The sequence below is a fragment of the Bos mutus genome, chromosome 18 (assembly GCF_027580195.1).
Source record: "Bos mutus isolate GX-2022 chromosome 18, NWIPB_WYAK_1.1, whole genome shotgun sequence".
Classification (NCBI taxonomy): domain Eukaryota; kingdom Metazoa; phylum Chordata; class Mammalia; order Artiodactyla; family Bovidae; genus Bos; species Bos mutus.
Window position 1 is genome coordinate 40,969,473 of NC_091634.1, and position 19,997 is coordinate 40,989,469.

Below are 19,997 nucleotides of genomic sequence, written 5' to 3' on the forward strand. Positions count from 1 at the left end.
GTGATGGATAGGGAAGCCTGGCGTGCTGCAGTCCATAGGGTTGCGAAGAGTTGGACACGACTGAACGACTGAACTAACTGATCTTCGGTGTGATAATGGTTGTATTTAAAAACCTATCTCTCATTCTTTAGGAGATTTTAACATGAAGTATTGAGAGGTAAAGTCTTGTGAGGACTGGAATTTACTTTCAAATCATACCACCCAAAACAATAAAATCTACGTACTTAACTATAACTAGAGCAAAAAAGGCAAAATGTTAACACCTACTGAAATGAAAGAACATTTATTTACTACTTTTATTTATTTACTTCTTTTTATTTGTTTTTGGATACCGAATATTTTTCATTAGAAAATAACTTGTCCTAATCCACTACCATACTAACAATTCATTGACTGGAACACACATATGTATTAATAGGACAATTTCACTTTAATCCCAAGACAGCTTTGTTTTTAAGAAAATTTTAAAACTATACAGTCTACAAACTCTTAATTCTCAAATCAGCTATACTTGAATTGACAGATATAAAGCCCAAGGTATGGATAATGATAAAGATTTCCATAAAGAGAAAATTTTTCTCTTGGTCTTAGACAAGCTAGCTACCTACATCCTGCACTAACTTACCAGCTCTCACCAACAAACTTCACATGTCTGTGTCATTGCTTGTAAAGAAAACATCTTTCTTTACATCAGGTAAGAGGAGTCCCTCTTCCTTGAGCTGCACAGTTTAGAGGGTTTGATTCCTGTGTCACACCCCTCCTCAAGGCCAAAAGAATGTACTACTTCTTCCCTCTTCTAGAACATGCTCCAGGTATGTAGGAATTCCCTACCTAAAACAGTTTCACACTCACTTGCAGAGCTCACCTGGGTCTATTCCCTAGGTTTGTTCTCTCAAGGAAGTCCTTGTTTGGCAAGGAACACTTTGTATGGCAAGGGTAAAGAGATGGCAAGAGCGAAGGGGAGCCTGGATATGCAGGCTGAGAAGTCCATATTGTGTTCATGAGGCCACCAGAAATACAAGATAGCAACAGGAGTGGGAAGAAAAGTAGAATGACCCATTTCTGCCATATTCTGGGTGTGGGACTCCATAGGGCCCAAGGATTCTATTTTCAAACAAATGCTTCTGTTTCTCAAAGAAGAACAGAACATATTTGACAATTTATTGACTTCACAACTTTAAATATTTTGACATACAATTTAAGAGCTTACATTTGTACTCTTTCCCTGGGACTCAAAAATTCTAGGGACAAGCCAGCTTAAAAATGAGTTAAGAAATAGTTACATAAGAAAGTAGGGGAGTGTAAAAAAATGTTATGTAAGAAAAAGAACAATAAAAGGAAATAGAATCAGATTTTAGATTATGCCACTAAAAAGTTATACAGACTTTATATTTGGGCTTCAGTTTCTATAATGATAAGATTTTTAAAAGTTGATTAATAATTAAAGGTCTTTCTAGTTATAATATTTTTTGAAAATCCTTGAAGCAAGGAATCATTATCAAATAATAAGCTGAGTTTACAATTTACAGGGCACTTTCAAATTTACTGTCACATTAATCAAAAATGTTAGAAAAAATATACAGCCACATACTACAGATGAGAAAGCTTGCCTAAGACTACTATGATAGTAGACAACAGGGCTAGGATTCAAGCTTCGTTCTCCTCACTACAAAGTCAGTGCTATTCCTACTCTATAAAAGAAACTGACATTCAAAAATCAACCTGCAAAATATTTATTATCCAACAATGGAACTGCGAAATGAATGACAGATACCAAGAACAGAAAAACTAATTTATCTTCTTCATAAATAGCTCATTTGTCTGGTGACAAAAATTCATGAATTAAACTTTCTAGTAATTATGGCTCAATTCAGTAAGAGATATAACCACATGAGTAATATTAAGAAAGTGCTGAAAGAGTAAGTTACAAAGAAACAGAGTCAAGCCAAAAAAAGAAAAAAAAGAAAGTCAAAAACAGCAGTTTTACAAGATAAAATACAACACTTTGGAAATCAGATTATCTGATTAAAAAAAAAAGTACCATTCCCTGCAGTACTACAATATCTAAGATGCTTATGAATTTAACCTGGAATTATATAAGATTATTTTATAATAAATATTATGTAAATAGTTATTAAAACAACTAAGCAAACTACTGAATTATGTATTACAAAATCATCAATTATTTACCTTTTCTTTCTCTTTTTTTGGGGGGTGGTGAGTGAGACTTGTTCCCCAACCAGGGATGGAACTCAGGCCCTTGGCAGGGACAGCACAGAACCCTAACCACTGGACTTTCAAGGGATTCCCTCTTTATCTTTTCTCACTATCTAGTTTTCTCAAATCCATGTTGTCTTTGCTCTGTGACTTATAAACTGTGATACCCTGAGTTTTGGGGTTTTTTTAAATTACAAATTAAGGTGCCATAATGAAGAGTAGGATAAAATGTGATGACATATAAAAATGTATCCAATACTATCTGTATGACCCTGAACAAGCTATATAATTATTCTGTACTTCAAGTCAGTATCTGTAAAAAGAGTAGATAAGATCTACCTCAGAGGTGTTCTGACAATTAAATGAAAAAAATATGTAAAGACATGATCTTTTAAGTATAACTGCTCAATGTTTATTGGCTACTTGTATTCTTATTATTATTCATAACTGTATAAATCATTAAAGGAAAGTCTGTACATTAACCTTGATATTCTAGGAATCTAATTATAGGCACACACAATAATTTATCTACAAAGATACTCGCTATACTATACAAGGCAAACTGGCTACATAAATCATACTACTTCTATATTATAAATGATCATATAGTCATTAAATGGTGTTTTAAGTCCTCCAATTAAAGTCAAGATGGAGTAATAGGAACTGGATTTATCCTCACACTTAAAACAACCAAAAAACCAAACACAGTATGTAAAACTATCATTTCTAGATGGTGGACATCAGGCAACCCATGGTAGTAACCCCTGAGAGAAGAGAAACAAGTCAAGGCTGACTATTAGCCTACTTTAAGCTGCAGAACAGGGAGATCAGAAAGTCAGGTGGAATCTCACAGCCTGAGTTGAGGAGACAGAGCTGAGAGTTCAGGGGAATCAAAGCTACTAGTTTGCAGGGGAACATTCTGCAGCAGAGAGAGCTTCACAGGGAAAGACCTCTGGAGATCTTCAGAAGGTCTCCTCCCAAGGCTTTAGATAAGTACTGATCAATAATACTACCAGTTTGTGAAGTTCCCCAAGGCCCAAAACAAGCCACCTGAAAGGAACCGCACTTTCACACTAAGGCCAGGGATGGTCCACCTCAGCCAGAGTGGAAAATTTTCTATTTCACAAGGCATTGGAAAGAGAATTCACAATGCTATTATTGTGTCAGTTGTGGGGGAAAATTAGTCCTAAAGACTGTCCATCCAAAGCTTGAAAACAGATCTTATAAACCAATTTTCAAGTAGCTTAACTCTATCCCAGAACAAACTCAAGAATATTTATAGAAAATGCAAAACTTTCCTAGCACTAAATGGTAAAATTCACAATGTCTGGCATCCATTCAAAAATTATCAGGCAGGCAAAGTGGCAGGAAGATACAACCTACATTAAGGAGAGAAATCAATCAATAGAAGCAGGCTCAGAAATGACAGATAATAGATATAGTAGACAAGCAAAAGTAACATAGTATAATTATATTTCAAATGTTCAGTAAATTAGAGGAAAGATTAAGCCTGCTAAGTATAGACATGGAAGACATAAAATGAATGAAAATGAGATTTAAAAAATACATTGGCTGGAATTAACAGATTACACAACAAAAGAAAATAGTGAATACAAATTAATAAAAACTATCCAAACACAAAACAACAAAAATAAAACTCAGAACTAAAGACAAGGAAAAAGCTAAAAAAAATACACATACACATATACACACATGAGTGAGCTGTGGTACAACTTCAAGCAGCCTAATATACCTATATTTGAGAACAAAAACAAAAAAATTTCAAAGAAAAATGTTCATGCTTGACAAAAAACTATAAGAACAGATCTAAAAAGCTCAACAAAACTCATGCACAAGAAACATGAAGAAAATCACACCAAGTATCAGAATCAAACTGCTTAAAAATAATAAAAGAGAAGAAGATTTATAAAAGTTAGCAGAGAACAAACATATGTTACACACAGAGGAACAAAGTAAGAATTACAGAAGTCTTCACACCAGAAACAAGGCAAAAACGAAGACAGCAGAGCAACATATTTAAAGGATAAAAAGAAAAACCACTGTCAACCTAGAAGTCTATATCCAGCAAAAGTGTCTTTAAAAAACAGAGGTCGTAAAACTTTTTAGACATCAAAAAATTAAAAGAATTCATGACTATCAGACCTGCACTACAAGAAATGTTAAATGAAGTCTTTCAAGCAGAAAAAATGGTATCAGATAGAAACCTAGCATCTACATGAAGAAATGAAGAATACTGGAAATGGTATCAGTTCAGTTCAGTTCAGTCGCTCAGTTGTGTCCGACTCTTTGCGACCCCATGAATCGCAGCACGCCAGGCCTCCCTGTCCTCCCTGTCCACTCAGACTCATGTCCATCGAGTCAGTGATGCCATCCAGCCATCTCATCCTCTATCGTCCCCTTCTCCTCCTGCCCCTAATCCCCCCCAGCATCAGAGTCTTTTCCAATGAGTCAACTCTTCGCATGAGGTGGCCAAAGTACTGGACATTTAATTAAATATAAAATATTTTTTTCTTATTCATAAAATTGTATTCAAAGATAGCTGACTGCCTAAAGGAACATTAGTAGAAATTTAGTGTGGAGTTTATAACTTACATAGACAACAACAAAAGTACAAAGGCCAGGATGGTGGGAAATGGAAGTACACTGTGATATCAGTCATATGTATTCATACTGAAGATGTATATTATAACTGAAGGTAAACTGTGATAAGTCAAATATGTATACCATTAATCTTAAAGCAACCACTAAAATAATAAAAAAAGTACTAAACAGTACCTCACCAAAGGCTTACTTTACATGCCAGATGTCACTTTATCACCTCTCAGGTCTAAATCTATACTTCATTGTCTGCACTACAATAAAGGAACTTGTACACATTTTTCTCTGCCAGTGGCACAATGTTAAGCTTTGCTAGCAGTGGGCATTGGAATGCAACTGGAAGATGATGGAGTCTCAAATCCTAGTTCCAGTGGATTGTCTTCAACAGGGCTACAGAAGAATGCAGGAGCCAGAGGGACAAAAAACCACCCCATGTTTAACTTCCCATGACACCTTTTTAGGCAGTTTCACAGAAGTTTTGAGTCATAAAAACGGTATATGGGCATTGTCTCTGCATCTCCCTCAGTACCTCAAACAGTAGATTCCCAATCGTTGTTGTTCAGTCGCTCAGTCATGTCGGACTCTTTGCAGCCTATGGACTGCAGCACACCAGGCTTCCCTGTCCTTCACCAAGTCCCGGAGCTTGCTCAAACTCGTGTCCATCAAGTCGGTGATGCCATACAACCATCTCATCCTCTGCTGACCCCTTCTCCTCCTGCCTTCAATCTTTCCCACCACTGGGGTCTTTTCCACTGAGTCAGTTCTTAACATCAGGTAGCCAAAGTATTGGAGCTTCAGCATCGGTCCTTCCAACGAATATTCACGACTGATTTCCTTTAGGGTTGACTGGTTTGATCTTTCTGCAGTCCAAGAGACTCTCAAGAGTCTTCTCCAACACAATTCAAAAGCATCAATTCTTCAGCGCTCAGCTTTCTTTATGGTCCAACTCTCACATCTGTACATGATTACTGGAAAAACCATAGCTTTGACTATACGTAGGACCTTTGCTGGCAAAGTAACGTCTCTGCTTTTTAATAAGCTATCTAGGTTTGTCATAGTTTTTCTTCCAAGGAGAAAGTATATTTTAATTTCATGCTTGCAGTCACCACCTTCAGTGATTCTGGAGCCCAAGAAAATAAAGTCTGTCACTGTTTCCACTTCCCCGACTATTTGTCATGAAGTGACAGGACCAGATGCCATGATCTTCATTTCTTGAACGTTGAGTTTTAAGCCAGATTTTTCACTCTCCCCCATCACCTTTATCAAGAGGCTCTTTAGTTTCTTGTCACTTTCTGCCATTAGGGTGTTGTCATCTGCATATTGAGGTTACTGATATTTCTCCTGGCAATCTTGATTCCAGTTTGAACTTCATTCAGCCTGGGATTTCACATGATGTACTCTGCATAGAATTTAAACAAGCAGGGTGACTGTATACAGCCTTGAAGTACTTCTTTCCCAATTTGGAACCAGTTCATTGTTCCACGTCCGGTTCTAAATGTTGCTTCTTGACCTGCATATGGGTTTCTCAGGAGGCAAGTAAGGTGGTCTGGTATTCCCATCTCTTTAGGAATTTTCCACAGTTTGTTGTGATCGACACAGTCAAAGGCTTTAGCATAGTCAATGAAGCAAAAGTAGATGTTTTTCTGGAATTCCCTTGCTTTCTGTATGTTCCAACAGATATTGGTAGTTTGATCTCTGTTTCCTCTACCTTTTCTAAATGCAGCAGGTCCATCTGGAAGTTCTCAATTCAAGTAGTGTTGAAGCCTAGCTTGAAAGATTTGGGCATTACGTTGCTAACATGTGAAATGAGTGTAGTTGTGCAGTAGTTTGAACATTCTTTGGCATTGTCCTTCTTTGGGATTGGAATGAAAACTTTTTCAGTCCTGTGGCCACTGCTAAGTTTTCCAAATTTGCTGGCATATTGAGTGCCACACTTAAACAGCATAATCTTTTAGGATTTTAAATAGCTCAGCTGGAATTCCATCACCTCCACTAACTTTGTTCATATGACAGGTGTTCAGAATATATTTACTGAATTCATAAACAAATGAATGTCTTATAAACAAAGCTGTCAGAACTACAACTATATTAGTGCTTAGCATATAGTATGCTCTCAAAAATTTCTATCTACCTTATAAAAAGAAAACTCAAACCCCTCTGTTCAACATGAGTTTAACCTAAATCAAATACCAAGCAAGGACCACATTTTATTTCGTACATAACATAGCACCACATGAAATACTAGATGGTGACAAAGTACTTATGAAAGTGAATCAAAAATTTCTGGATCTCAAGGTTCTAACACAAAAACCCAACTAAGAAATTACAAATAGTACTCAGATCCATTACATTGCATAGTATAAGCAAAGCAAATGAGCTCCTTAAAGAAATGGCTGATTCCAGGTCTGAGGCAAAGCAATTAAATACATTTTCTTACACCAGAAAGTAGAAGTATTTAGAGAAGAAAGAGGACACATTAGAAGGGCACAGGGTTGGCTTGCAAAGATTCCCACTGGCAAATATTCAAAAAGAATAAGGGCAAATGACTATAACATATTCAGTGTTTTTTAACCTATGGATCCAACTCTTTATAGCCAAATCCCACTTACTAATTAAAAAGGAGTGAAGGTAATTTTAGAAAGAAACAAAGTGTAGTCACTCGGTTGTGTCTGACTCTTTGCAATCCCATGGACATCAGGCCCCTCCTCCATGGGATTTTCTGGGCAAGAGTACTGGAATGGGTTGCCATTTCCTTCTCCAGGGAATCTTCCTGACCCAGGCATTGAACCCAAGTCTCTCGCACATTACAGACAGACACTTTACCGTCTGAGCCACCAGGGAAGTCTGAAGGTAATTTTAATAGGTCATAAAACTTAGCATCACCATTAATGAGACAACTCCTAATATGACCTAATGTGACCCAAGAGAAGTACATCTATGTGGCACCCTCACCAAGAAATGTTTAATTTGAAGTATGAAGAAACAATTAGATAAAAACAGACAGGGTCTAGACTTTTTTAAAAAATGATGACATTGGAAAAGAAAACAAAAAGGCATGAAAACCCCTGTATTAGGATACAGAATATTAACAAGACATAACTAAATGCAATGCCTGATCTTTGACTGGATCCTGTATTTTAAAATAAACATCTATAAAAATTACTAGGATAATTAAAAGGTATCTGAATTTTGGTCATATGATATTGTTATTGACGATAAGTTTTATTACATAGGAAAAGTAACTTTTATTTAAAATGAAAACAGAGTAAGAAGACAAATGAGGCAAGCAAAAAACTAGTGAGTCTATGTGATGGTACACGGATGTCCACTATATTATCCTTTCAACTCCTAAGTTGACTTTATTTTTTTCCTAAATAAAAAGTCAGGAAAAGTAAATATTACTATAAATATAAACAGTTTAAAAATTCATAATATTCATATTTCTAATATTGCTTAAGTTTACTGAAAGTCATCTTTATTCTTGCAATATAACAAAAATACAGATTTGCAGGCGTAGCCTTAGAGGTCTCTTTGTATTTGTAATGTCAGTACCCAGCACAGTACCTGATATATAAACACCAGGTGCTCAATGAATATATTTGTTGTTTATGCTCTTATGAGTTGATGTGGTAAAAAACACAATGAATTTAAAGATTTTTAGATAGGTTACTTTCCCTCTTGATACCTCAAGTACTTAATCTATAAACTCTGAGAAATAATACCAACTTATATATACCTCAGGTTATTACTAAAAAATTCAAACAATGTAAGTAAACCACTTAAAATATTATGCAAATGTTTTATTATTTCTATTTCTAATTAAATTCAATGTTTATTTACCACATTAATTTTTAAAAATTACTTCTGAAAGTCTTACTTTCATTTGAGGTATTTAGAGGGAAAAAGTCCTAGGAAATTTATCTAGCAATGTAATCTTTTAAGTATAATGTATCTCTCAGTAATTACTTATGTCTCTTTTGACATTAAAAAAAAAAAGTAGTGCTAAAAGTTGAATCACATAGTTTTTTTTAAAACAGTTCTGTAACATAATAGTTTGTAATAAAATTAAACAGATTAGAAGCTCAAAAGAAAAGGGCCTGCTTTCTTGACTCTGCCATTTACAAGAGCAGTTGGATATTATATGTACATACATTATAATACAGATATAAACGCATACAAAGGATCAAGTAGGTACAGAATGACAAAATGTCCTGTAACAAAGAGCTAATCTTAGAAACTTAGAGGAATACCTTCTTTAAATAGGATGGATCAAGGAAATGAATTGTTTATAATTATCACTCATTCAAAATCACTTAGTTGGAGAGCTAAGGAGTGATAGAAACCTGTCAACTGAATCACAACTGAAAAGAGAACACCTCTGAAATTACAATACAGATCAATGGGAAAGTATGACTTAATTTTCAGTTTGAGTTGTTCAAAGGCAAAGGACCATATCTGGTTCATTTTTGCAACCTCAGTGCCCAGCACAATCTCTTACACCTGCTGCTGCTGCTGCTGCTAAGTCGCTTCAGTAGTATCCGACTCTGTGCAATCCCATAGACGGCAGCCCACTAAGCTCCCTCGTCCCTGGGATTCTCCAAGCAACAACACTGGAGTGGGTTGCCATTTCCTTCTCCAATGCATGAAAGTGAAAAGTGAAAGTGAAGTCGTTCAGTCGTGTCTGACTCTTAGCGACCCCATGGACTGCAGCCTACCAGGCTCCTCTGTCCATGGGATTTTTCAGGCAAGAGTACTGGAGTGGGGTGCCATCACCTTCTCCATCTTACACCTGGTAGATACCTAATAAATGCTGAACAAACAGAAGCAGCAAAAATGCAACATTTCTAAAACACGGATGTTACACAAAATTCAGTCATTCACACATACACAGTTTATATCTATATTTGACAGATACAATAAGTGTGCATTTTTTAACACTAGAAGTATGGTTAAAAACTTAAAATACATTGAAAGATATACAAAAAAAATCCCACACAAAAACAAAACTGAGCAACTCAAAAAATATCAATACTTATAACACATTAATTTTAAATGCCTGGCCATTCTCATTTCTGATCACGCTTAAATACTATAGCGTTTAAACTATAAGAAGGAATGTTAGCCAGTTGTATGACAGCAAGCAAAATGACCTGTTTTTGCTTTTTGTATTAGGATAGGGTGAAATATTATCCAGCTCTAAAATTCTATAATTCTAGGAAATGTTCAACATAAACTCTTCAGGTACACAAGTGTACATTAATCTAGCAAAAAACTTTGCTTAAAGATTGGTTCTTAGCCCTTATTACCTCATAATAACTTTAAATGCAATATAATCCATAAAAATATTGAATCACTATGTTGTATACCTGAAATGAATATAATATTGCAAATAATATAAAACGTCAATACAAAAAAGAAGACTACCCTCCTTTCATAATTTGTAAGGTATTATTTGCATAATAAATGTGCAAGTTATTATTTGCATAGTTGCCTATAGTAAATTACCAGATTTTATTTAACTGAAAACTGCAGTCTAAGCTTCCTGTGTGCTTACCATCTCCTTCCATGTATTACTGATAGCATATTGCATTAAAATATTTCAGTAGTTTAAAATCATTTCAGTCCAACTATCCAAATAAAGAAACCTGATCTCTCATATTTAAATATTCCAAAGTATTCATATTATCATAACAGGAATAAAGTTTGATGGTTCAGTAGCCCCAAACACATTTTTTTCAATTTCAGACATTAATAAGGATAAATGACTGAGTAGTTCTAAGGCATTTGGGAATGCACCTCAATAAAATTAACTACAATGCTATAGCTGTAACTTATATGATCAACTGCACTTTCATTTAAAAAAATAGCAAGAAAGAGTAAAACACAAAAGCAAAAAAACTGAATACAATAAACTCTGTTAGACCTACTTTGAAGTTTGGCTTGAATCTCATACTCTTCACACACTGCACAAATCCACAAATTTCTCACCAACTGCCGCCTCTTCCCCCCGGAATTCACTTCCTGTTCACCTCTCACCCTTAAGTATGCAAGTCAGAAGTCAACAGCCTTAAAGCTACTGTTAACAACTAGAATGTCATTACTCAGTGCAGAACTCAATCCCTCTAATACAATATAATACACAGTTTAATAATTAAGATATTTCAGAAGTAGCTAATATTACACACATTTCCAGTCCAAACAGAACATTTTAATCTAGAAGATTCGACAGAAATGTCAAAACGAAAAAACTTAGTCCACTTTATCTGAAAAAACAAAAACCAACTGAACAGGAAATTCCTTCACAGAATTCTATTTTGTGTATTAGCTTAGACAACTAAGAATTTTGCAACTTCTTATAAGCAATAGCATACCAAATGTATAAAGATGCAAATAAATTTTGATAAATAGAGGGATGTTACTTTACAAGAATTTAAATTATTCAATAAAACAATCTAAATACTAGTTAGGTCATTTTTTTCTCTTCTTTTTGTCTGGGACATAAATGGAATGACAAATTTTGAAATTACTCATTATATGTTGGCTTTTTGATGTAGGAAAAGTTACCACTATTAACAAAACCCCAAACCAAAAATAACTAGCAAAGACCTCAGGATCCTCGGAACTCAATGGCTTTGAGCAAAGTATAGCAAATTTCTTGCTTTAGATTTACATTCAGTTTTAGGAAGTTTTCCGCTTTGTTTTTTAATAGTAATTTCATTTACAGGAAAAATTAGTTGTGCTTCTAAGATAACTTTCAAATATCTAAAATCCTTACTTAAGTGAGGGTGATTCCTGGAGGTGTAACAATAATCATTACAAATTTGAACATATAGGACCTCCCTATAAAACTTTAAGAGTTTTTTCACCTTTTCTTAACTGATCATTCTACCACCATTACCATCACTCTTGGGGTGGGGGTTGGGAGAAAGCCATATAATTAAAGGTTTTAAAGCTTAATAGAACACACGTCCACTATCTGGAAAATTTACCCATCTGTGATAAATAATTCCCAGGTATTCCTGGATAGCAGGTAACTTGTCACATATCTTTACCTTTCTTCATTATTTGTAATTGCCACTCAGGAGCTAAACAGGCAATATGAATAATACATCTCACTAAGAAACTCAAAATTACAACCACAGAATAGCTGAAAAGAACCTACCAATTTAGTCCATTTTCCACCTCCTGGCTTTCAGTGCAAGTGTTTTACTTCAAACTTCCTTATACTAATCTACTTTTCTGTGACTTCCACTTGGTAGATGCAATTCCAGCCTCTAAGGTTCTTCAAATATTTGAAGGTAATTATGAGGTTTACCTTCAGGGCATTTGTTATTATCATCTAAAACACAGTCTTATTCTTTAAAAAGTCAAAACACTTTTGGAAGCAATAGCTATTTCACTTTACTTTTGTTCTTTGTTTTGGGGTTGTCTTTCCCTCTGGTAACGGATAAACTATCTGTCAATATTGCCAGAATACATGAGATGAATGGCCTTCACTTAAAGACTCTAAAGCAAGTTTTTATTTCATCAGTAAGGTATATTTCTGAAGGGGTTGGGGGAGGGGCAGGGTGAGAAGGGAGGAATCACTTAGTGTATTATTGGTAAACATCACACTGCATTAATATACTCTGAAGGAAAGTGAAAGTAGTTAAGACCATATATAATGGAGCTAAATCTGATTTGAATCTAGTCAGGTGTGACTTTGGGTATATTACTTAACTTTTCTGTACCTCAGTTTCCTCAAATGGAAACTGGAGGAGTTAACTAACTCCAAATAAAAGGACTGCTGTGGAGGATCAATGTGTTAATAACATATATTAAGTATTTAGAACAGTGTTGGCACAAACATAAGGCTCTATCATAGGGCATATTCTAATTTTTGCTCACTATCACATACCTACTTCAAATTGAACTATTATAGTAATAAATACAACAAAAATATAAAATATTTTAATTACCTTGACTCAGATTTTTCCCAGATCTCAATAACAACTTTACTTTTATATCGCATTTTAGCAACCTTGGGCTTCCCAGGTGCTAGTGGTAAAGAACCGGCTGGCCAGTGAAGGCAGGAGACATAAGAGACACAGGTGCAATCCCTGGGTCAGGAAGACCCCCCTGGAGAAGGGAATGGCAACTCACTTCAGTATTTTTGCCTGGAGAAACCCATGGATAAGGGAGCCTGGCGGGCTACAGTCCCCAGGGTCACAAAGAGGTGGACACAACTGAAGCGACTTAGCACTCAGCACCCTTAGCAAACTTAAGATGGCAAACTTTTAGCCATTTAAAATCATTTTCAGAAAAATATTTTAGGACATGAAAAATGCCTGCAACATATTAATTTGTTGCAAAATGTAACAATAATTTGTTACAATAATAATAACTACAAAAAAGCAATTTGCCAAACAGCATAAACTATATGATCCCAACTTTGTTCTTAAAAATGCAAAAATACATAGGGAAGAGACAGACAGCTGATCTCATTGGAAACTTACAGAATGTCAACAATGGTATCTTCTCATAGTGATATTACAAGTAACTTATTTTTCATCTGTTTTCTATGTTGTTCAATTTTTAAATAATAATTATGTATTAAGTTTTTTGTCAGAAAAGAAGCCCAATATTTTCTTATTTATTTATTTGGCCACACTGTGTGGCCTGTGGGATCTTAGTTTCTCAATCAGAGATGAACCCAGGCCCTTGGCAGTGAAAAGTGCAGAGTCTGGACCACTGGGGAATTCCCCCAAATCCAGTATTTTAAAATGTGCCTTACAGAAGCTGTTCAAATCTTTCTCTAAGTTTTTTTAAAGCTTATAAAAAAGGCAGGTTTCCCTACCTTCAGGGAAAATTTTTAAAAAAAATTCAAGGTAGTAAATAAAGTTATAAATTCATCAGAATACAAAAGCCAAAAAGGAATTATGTACAATTACATACATCCTAAAATTCTATTTCCTATGCTGATAGCTATTTTAGCTATTCCACATATCTTTCACTGCTATAGAACTTTTACAGTAAATTTAATTTACAAACATTGAAAGATCACACAGTGCTCCATACAGTGTTCCCACTTAACAAATAATCAGACAAAAATGAAAGATTCTATGTCACTAAAGAGCAGTATTTATCATAAAAGAGCTAGGAAATTTTTATGGTATTATTCTCTCAATATTCCTCTGCTCTAACAACCAGAGATGAAAATAAGTTAGTATTTTCTCTATTATGTTTTGTATTTACATTTAGAAATGCTTCCTGTAGCACCTCACTTTTTTTCTTTTCTCTTTTTTAAATGGTAAAATTCTAGAGTCAATTATAAAAGAAATTTTCTCAGCAATATTCAGTTTTTAATGACTGACACAGATTCTAGGATTTTGAAATTATATCCACAAATACTCCACCTCAATTGGGGAATAAGAAAACACAAGGCTTACAGATATTCTTTACATACTTAATATTCTCAGTGAAGCTTTCTAAAATTATAGAGTGCCATCCATGAGTTTTCCAACGATAGATTAATTCATATCTTGTTTTGGCTATAACAATATGTGTCCTTTTAAAAATTCTAATAAAACAAAAATTATGCCACTTTCTTAGTTTTTAATCTGTTAACTTCTATACACATAATTAATAATGCTAATTTAGTCTGAAATGAAATTATTGCATTTAAGCAAGAGACTTAGAAAAAAAAAAACACCTAAGAAAAAATTTCTTTTCATAGAACTTGGGGAAAACTGTAATAATACAACATTTTGGCTATGTAGTAACCATTATCGTTCAGAAAATGCCAAAAAATTCTGATAAAAGACTTACATATGCTCTGCCAAAATTTATCATAAATTAAACATACTGAATAGTTTGATTTCACATATTGGGATATCTGACATAATTCTATACATATAAAATCTATATCCAATCCTTATTAACCATATTATAATCTCCTATCTTCTCTACCAATCCATCTCTTCTCTCCACCCCCACAATCAGAAACTCACAACTCTAAGTCTTAACACAAAGAAGTAATAGGAAACTTGAGAACAGACTTGCAGTAAATCAGATAAGTATTCAAAAACATTTGCCCTTTATCAGTTTTTAAACATGTAACAAAAAGAATAAGAAGTTAGCAAAATGAAACAAACGCTGAAACAAGAAGATGAGTAGATTTAAATAAAGCCTTATGAATGTATCAGTGTAGATGAGATGATTTATTAAAGGCTGATGAACTGGTGTGAAAAGAATTTCTCTCAGATAGCATTAAGGTTGAGTATTAGTATTAGATTTAGTACTAATATCTAAATATTAGTATTGGGGACTATTTTAGATATTTATAATTATTCTCCATTCATTTCAAATCTATAGAAGAAGAGTCTTCTTTTTAAAGTCAGTAGAACATGTTTAGGAAAACATGAATTTAAAAAAAATCCTTAGAAAAAATAAGGAAATAAGTTAATAAATTTCAGATTTAATAACTTCAATTATATGCTGGACAAATTAATTAGTCAAACTAGTCAGAAATATACATTAAAAGTGAATAGATGATCCTGGGTTTGATCAGTAGTTTTTCCCCAAGGTCCAAGATGCTTGACCCTCTTCCAGTAGAGGGAGCAAAATCATAATATATTCAGGCAACAAAAAGAGAATTTACAAGTTGCTTTTAAGTATCTTAAATCTATTTAGATAATTCAAATGCTGTACTAAAAACATCATGACCCACAAAGCAAAAGATTTTATCCTTTTCAGATACTTCAAAGTTTTGAAATAAAAAAATGGTCTGTAAATACTTAATTTCAAGAACCATGCTGTATTTCATTGTCTACCAAATCTCACAGTAAGCAAAGTATTAAAGCAATTTTATAAATCTTTAACAACAAACTTTCAGAAAGCTGATAAAATACTACATTAAATATACCAAAAGAATTTTAAAGTAATACATTCATATGACAAAAACTATAAAAAAACCAAAGGCAAGAAAAGCAATTGTGCTACCCTAAAACAACCTATTTCCTTTTAGTATTTTTCTTAAGTATATTTCCAAACTGCTATGAAAAAAGTATAGTTATAAAAACATTTGTTAAGTGCTTATTATATGCTAAGCATGTATTATATGCCAGGCACAGTTTTAAGCACTTTACATATTATAACTCGATTCATTCTTATCAAAGCCCTATTATTATCCCATATTTAAAGATGAAGCAAATGAGATGCACTGAAATTATTAACACTTAATAAGTAACATGAACCAAGATTCTAACCCAAGTAGTGTGGTACCAGAGCCTGTACTCTTAACCACTTTACTGGGATCTTAATTTTGAATTATGCTTTTCCACCATTATTAACGTATTATCAGTCTTCAAAGTCTTTTTAATGCCTACAACAGTTCATCCAATATAGATATGATAATAAATTGTGCTGTTTCCAATTTTCCCTCTTAGATACAGCAAGAGAAATATCTTTGGGTATATTACTTTTGCCATATTTGGGTTATTGTAATAAAGTTTTTATACCCAAATATGCCACGTGCCACCAAATTGCTTTCCAAAATATCTGTATCAATTACAAAGCTATGTGAATTCCAATTTCACCATAAATTTGCATAAATTAAGCATCAAATTTAAAAAATTTTTCTAATAGATAAAAATGAACCACACTGCAACTGAATTATTACTAAAGTTGCGTATCATTCTGAATGTCGTTTACTGACTTCTTTTGTGAATTTCAGCTTTTACATTTTATTTAATTATCAACTAATGAGATCTCATCAAATTATCAAATTATTTTTATAGGAATATTAACTCTATGTCCATTATATTGGCAATAAAACATTCCCAATCTATTTTCTTTTAATTATGGTTATTTTTTGGTTTTGATAATAAATCTTTCTGTCAAAGGCAATCATAACTGAAAGTTACAAAAGATATCTTAGTACCTTATAAAAGATATATATTTTTTAAAAATCTAAATAATAGAAGTTTATTGCTTTGAGCAAATCAATGAAGGACTTTCACATATAAGACTATTGAAACACTATAAATCTACGTCAAAATATGCACATTCACCTGACAAAATTATTGAGTTTGAGAAATTCTGAGTATGTCTCATGTGAAATAAACTCAGTGAGTAAAACCCCCACGCTACCCCAAACCAAAATAAGAGTTACATACCTGTCGCTGTAAACACAGGCGATTTCTATCATGTAAATGCTGATGATTAGAAAGTGATGAATGCCAACTCCGAGCCTGATTGTGCAACTGAGTTTGAACCATATCAGAAGGCCGTGTTACAAGATGTGAAGTAAATTGCCGATCAAGGTCATGATCTAAAACATGACTTGAATTATCTTGCCCAAATGCTGACTCATCAAACTGGGGAAGGAGACCTTCTTGAAGGAGGTCTTCTGGGTCAAGTCCTGTGAATGGCTCAGTTTGAGATTCCACTTGATGAAGTAAATTCTCTTCCAAAGATGAAAAGCCATTAGTTTCTACATGATCACTGAAATGGCCCATTTGAGTTCCTGAGTCAACAGGATCCGGGAAGTTCATGTGCACAGGAGATAATTTTGAATTGTAATTACCCTGAGGATGTGATGAATGCAACATTTGGAAGTTATTTGAATTCAGTGATGTATTAGGATTTAGCATATGCTGAGTCGATTCTTGCTTGATTCCCCTATGAGGTGAAAAGGAATTACTCCCAGTAAAATCAGATAAAGTCTGATTTGTATGATTAGGTGCAAGAACTGCAGAGGGTTGAAGAAGACTATTTGGTGACACATGATTACTGGAAAAGGAATAATGTGAAGAAAACTGCTGTGAATTACTGACAGAACAAGAAGTCATATTTGGAGAAGGTCCATTAAAATTACCTTCTTGGTGACTGCTACACTTGAGGAAGTGTACTGAAGGGTTTGATGTTTGCGAAAATTGCTGCATCGAAAGAGACTGTTGTGAAGTAGATGCATTATTCATTTGTGGTGGATGGTTAACACTGACTCTGTGTGGACCAGAAACATTAACATCCATAAAAGTTTTAGACTGACTAAGAGAATTTTGCCCTGGGTTAAGATTATTTCTGTTTTGTTGTGAGCGTAGCGAAGTGCACTGTGTTTGTTGTTCATTGGCCTGAAATAAGGCAAAGTCATGGTGTGCCACAAAGCTTTTAGTTTGATGCATAGAGTGAGAATGTCCTGGTTGGTGAAAAGGAGACCCATTTTGATTTGAAATGCTAGTAGCTGTCTGATGGCCCCACATAGGACTGCCATCTGCTACATCTGGAAACAAACCATTGGGCTGGTTCTGGGGGTGGATTGGAGAACAATTAAACTGAGAGTGTGGTGATAACACATGTTCAGCTGGGCTACCAAAAGACTGATTAACTTGGTGAAATTTCATTGAATCAAACTGATTTAACTGTTCATAATCAGTCATCTTCTGATGTGTTGGAGTACCTTGAACATGATTCAGTGAGTCTATGTGCAAAGGTTCAAATTCTGCACCCAAGTTCAATTCATCAACTAGTGAAACAGGTCCTGGTTGTACAAATGCATCATCTGGCAAACCTTCTAAGGTCTCACCAAACAGATTGGCATCATCAAAAAAGTCCATCATGGGATCTGTCATCTTGAAAACTTCAATAATAATCTGGGCTGTTCACTCCAAATGGAGTACATTCAGTTTCTCTGTAGTAGATATTACTGGATCATTTCCAAAGGTCATCAACTAATCCATAACAGGTCAATGTTCATTATTGCTCTGGATAATGACATGTCATGAAGTGTCAGAATCCTAGGAAATAAGAACAAAAGCAAAGTTTAATAATGAATATTCATTAAAGTTTTACAAACAAAGTTTATATATGATTTAAAAAACATACAATCTCAGTGTATAGTATGTTTTGGTATAGTAATTCATGGCAAATAGCTCAGTGATATTCCCTACAGGGAAAAAGTTGCTGCTACAGGGGACATGACTATGCATATATATGCATTCTGTCAGTATTATAATGACATTATTATAATGACAGAATGTAAAGCAAACTTGAGAATGGAATGTCAGACTCTCCCATACCATGAAATGGCCATCACTCCCCAACAGCTCTAGCATGTACAAAATATTTATGTATTACACTTGAAAGTTATGTTGTGCTAAGGTAGAACTAACACCCAAAAAAGATGTCCTTTTCAATATAGGGGACTGGAATGCAAAAGTAGGAAGTCAAGAAACACCTGGAGTAACAGGCAAATTTGGCCTTGGAATACGGAATGAAGCAGGGCAAAGACTAATAGAGTTTTGCCAAGAAAATGCACTGATCATAACAAACACCCTCTTCCAACAACACAAGAGAACACTCTACATGGACATCACCAGATGGTCAACACCAAAATCAGACTGATTATATTCTCTGCAGCCAAAGATGGAGAAGCTCTATACAGTCAGCAAAAACAAGACCAGGAGCTGACTGTGGCTCAGATCATGAACTCCTTATTGTAAAATTCAGACTTAAATTGAAGAAAGTAGAGAAAACCACTAGACCATACAGGTATGATCTAAATCAAATCCCTTATGATTATACAGTGGAAGTGAGAAATAGATTTAAGGGCCTAGATCTGATAGAGTGCCTGATGAACTATGGAATGAGGTTCGTGACATTGTACAGGAGACAGGGATCAAGACCATCCCCATGGAAAAGAAATGCAAAAAAGCAAAATGGCTGTCTGGGGAGGCCTTACAAATAGCTGTGAAAAGAAGAGAAGCAAAAAGCAAAGGAGAAAAGGAAAGATATAAGCATCTGAATGCAGAGTTCCAAAGAATAGCAAGAAGAGATAAGAAAGCCTTCTTCAGTGATCAATGCAAAGAAATAGAGGAAAACAACAGAATGGGAAAGACTAGAGATCTCTTCAAGAAAATTGGAGATACCAAGGGGATATTTCATGCAAAGATGGGCTCGATAAAGGACAGAAATGGTATGGACCTAACAGAAGCAGAAAATATTAAGAGGTGGCAAGAATACACAGAAGAACTGTACAAAAAAGATCTTCACGACCCAGATAATCACGATGGTGTGATCACTCACCTAGAGCCAGATATCCTGGAATGTGAAGTCAAGTGGGCCTTAGAAAGCATCACTACGAACAAAGCTAGTGGAGGTGATGGAATTCCAGTTGAGCTATT

At 34.5% G+C, this 19,997-nt stretch overlaps 1 protein-coding gene across 1 annotated transcript in view; it reads right to left on the reverse strand.

The window, feature by feature from the left end:
- CHD9 (chromodomain helicase DNA binding protein 9) overlaps positions 1-19,997 on the reverse strand; it is a 167,886-nt gene that overhangs the window by 118,514 nt on the left and 29,375 nt on the right. Inside the window, 1 exon segment of the mRNA XM_070388434.1 lies at positions 16,992-18,611. Within this exon segment, the coding sequence (XP_070244535.1) occupies positions 16,992-18,446 (1,455 nt within the window). The 5' untranslated portion in view covers positions 18,447-18,611.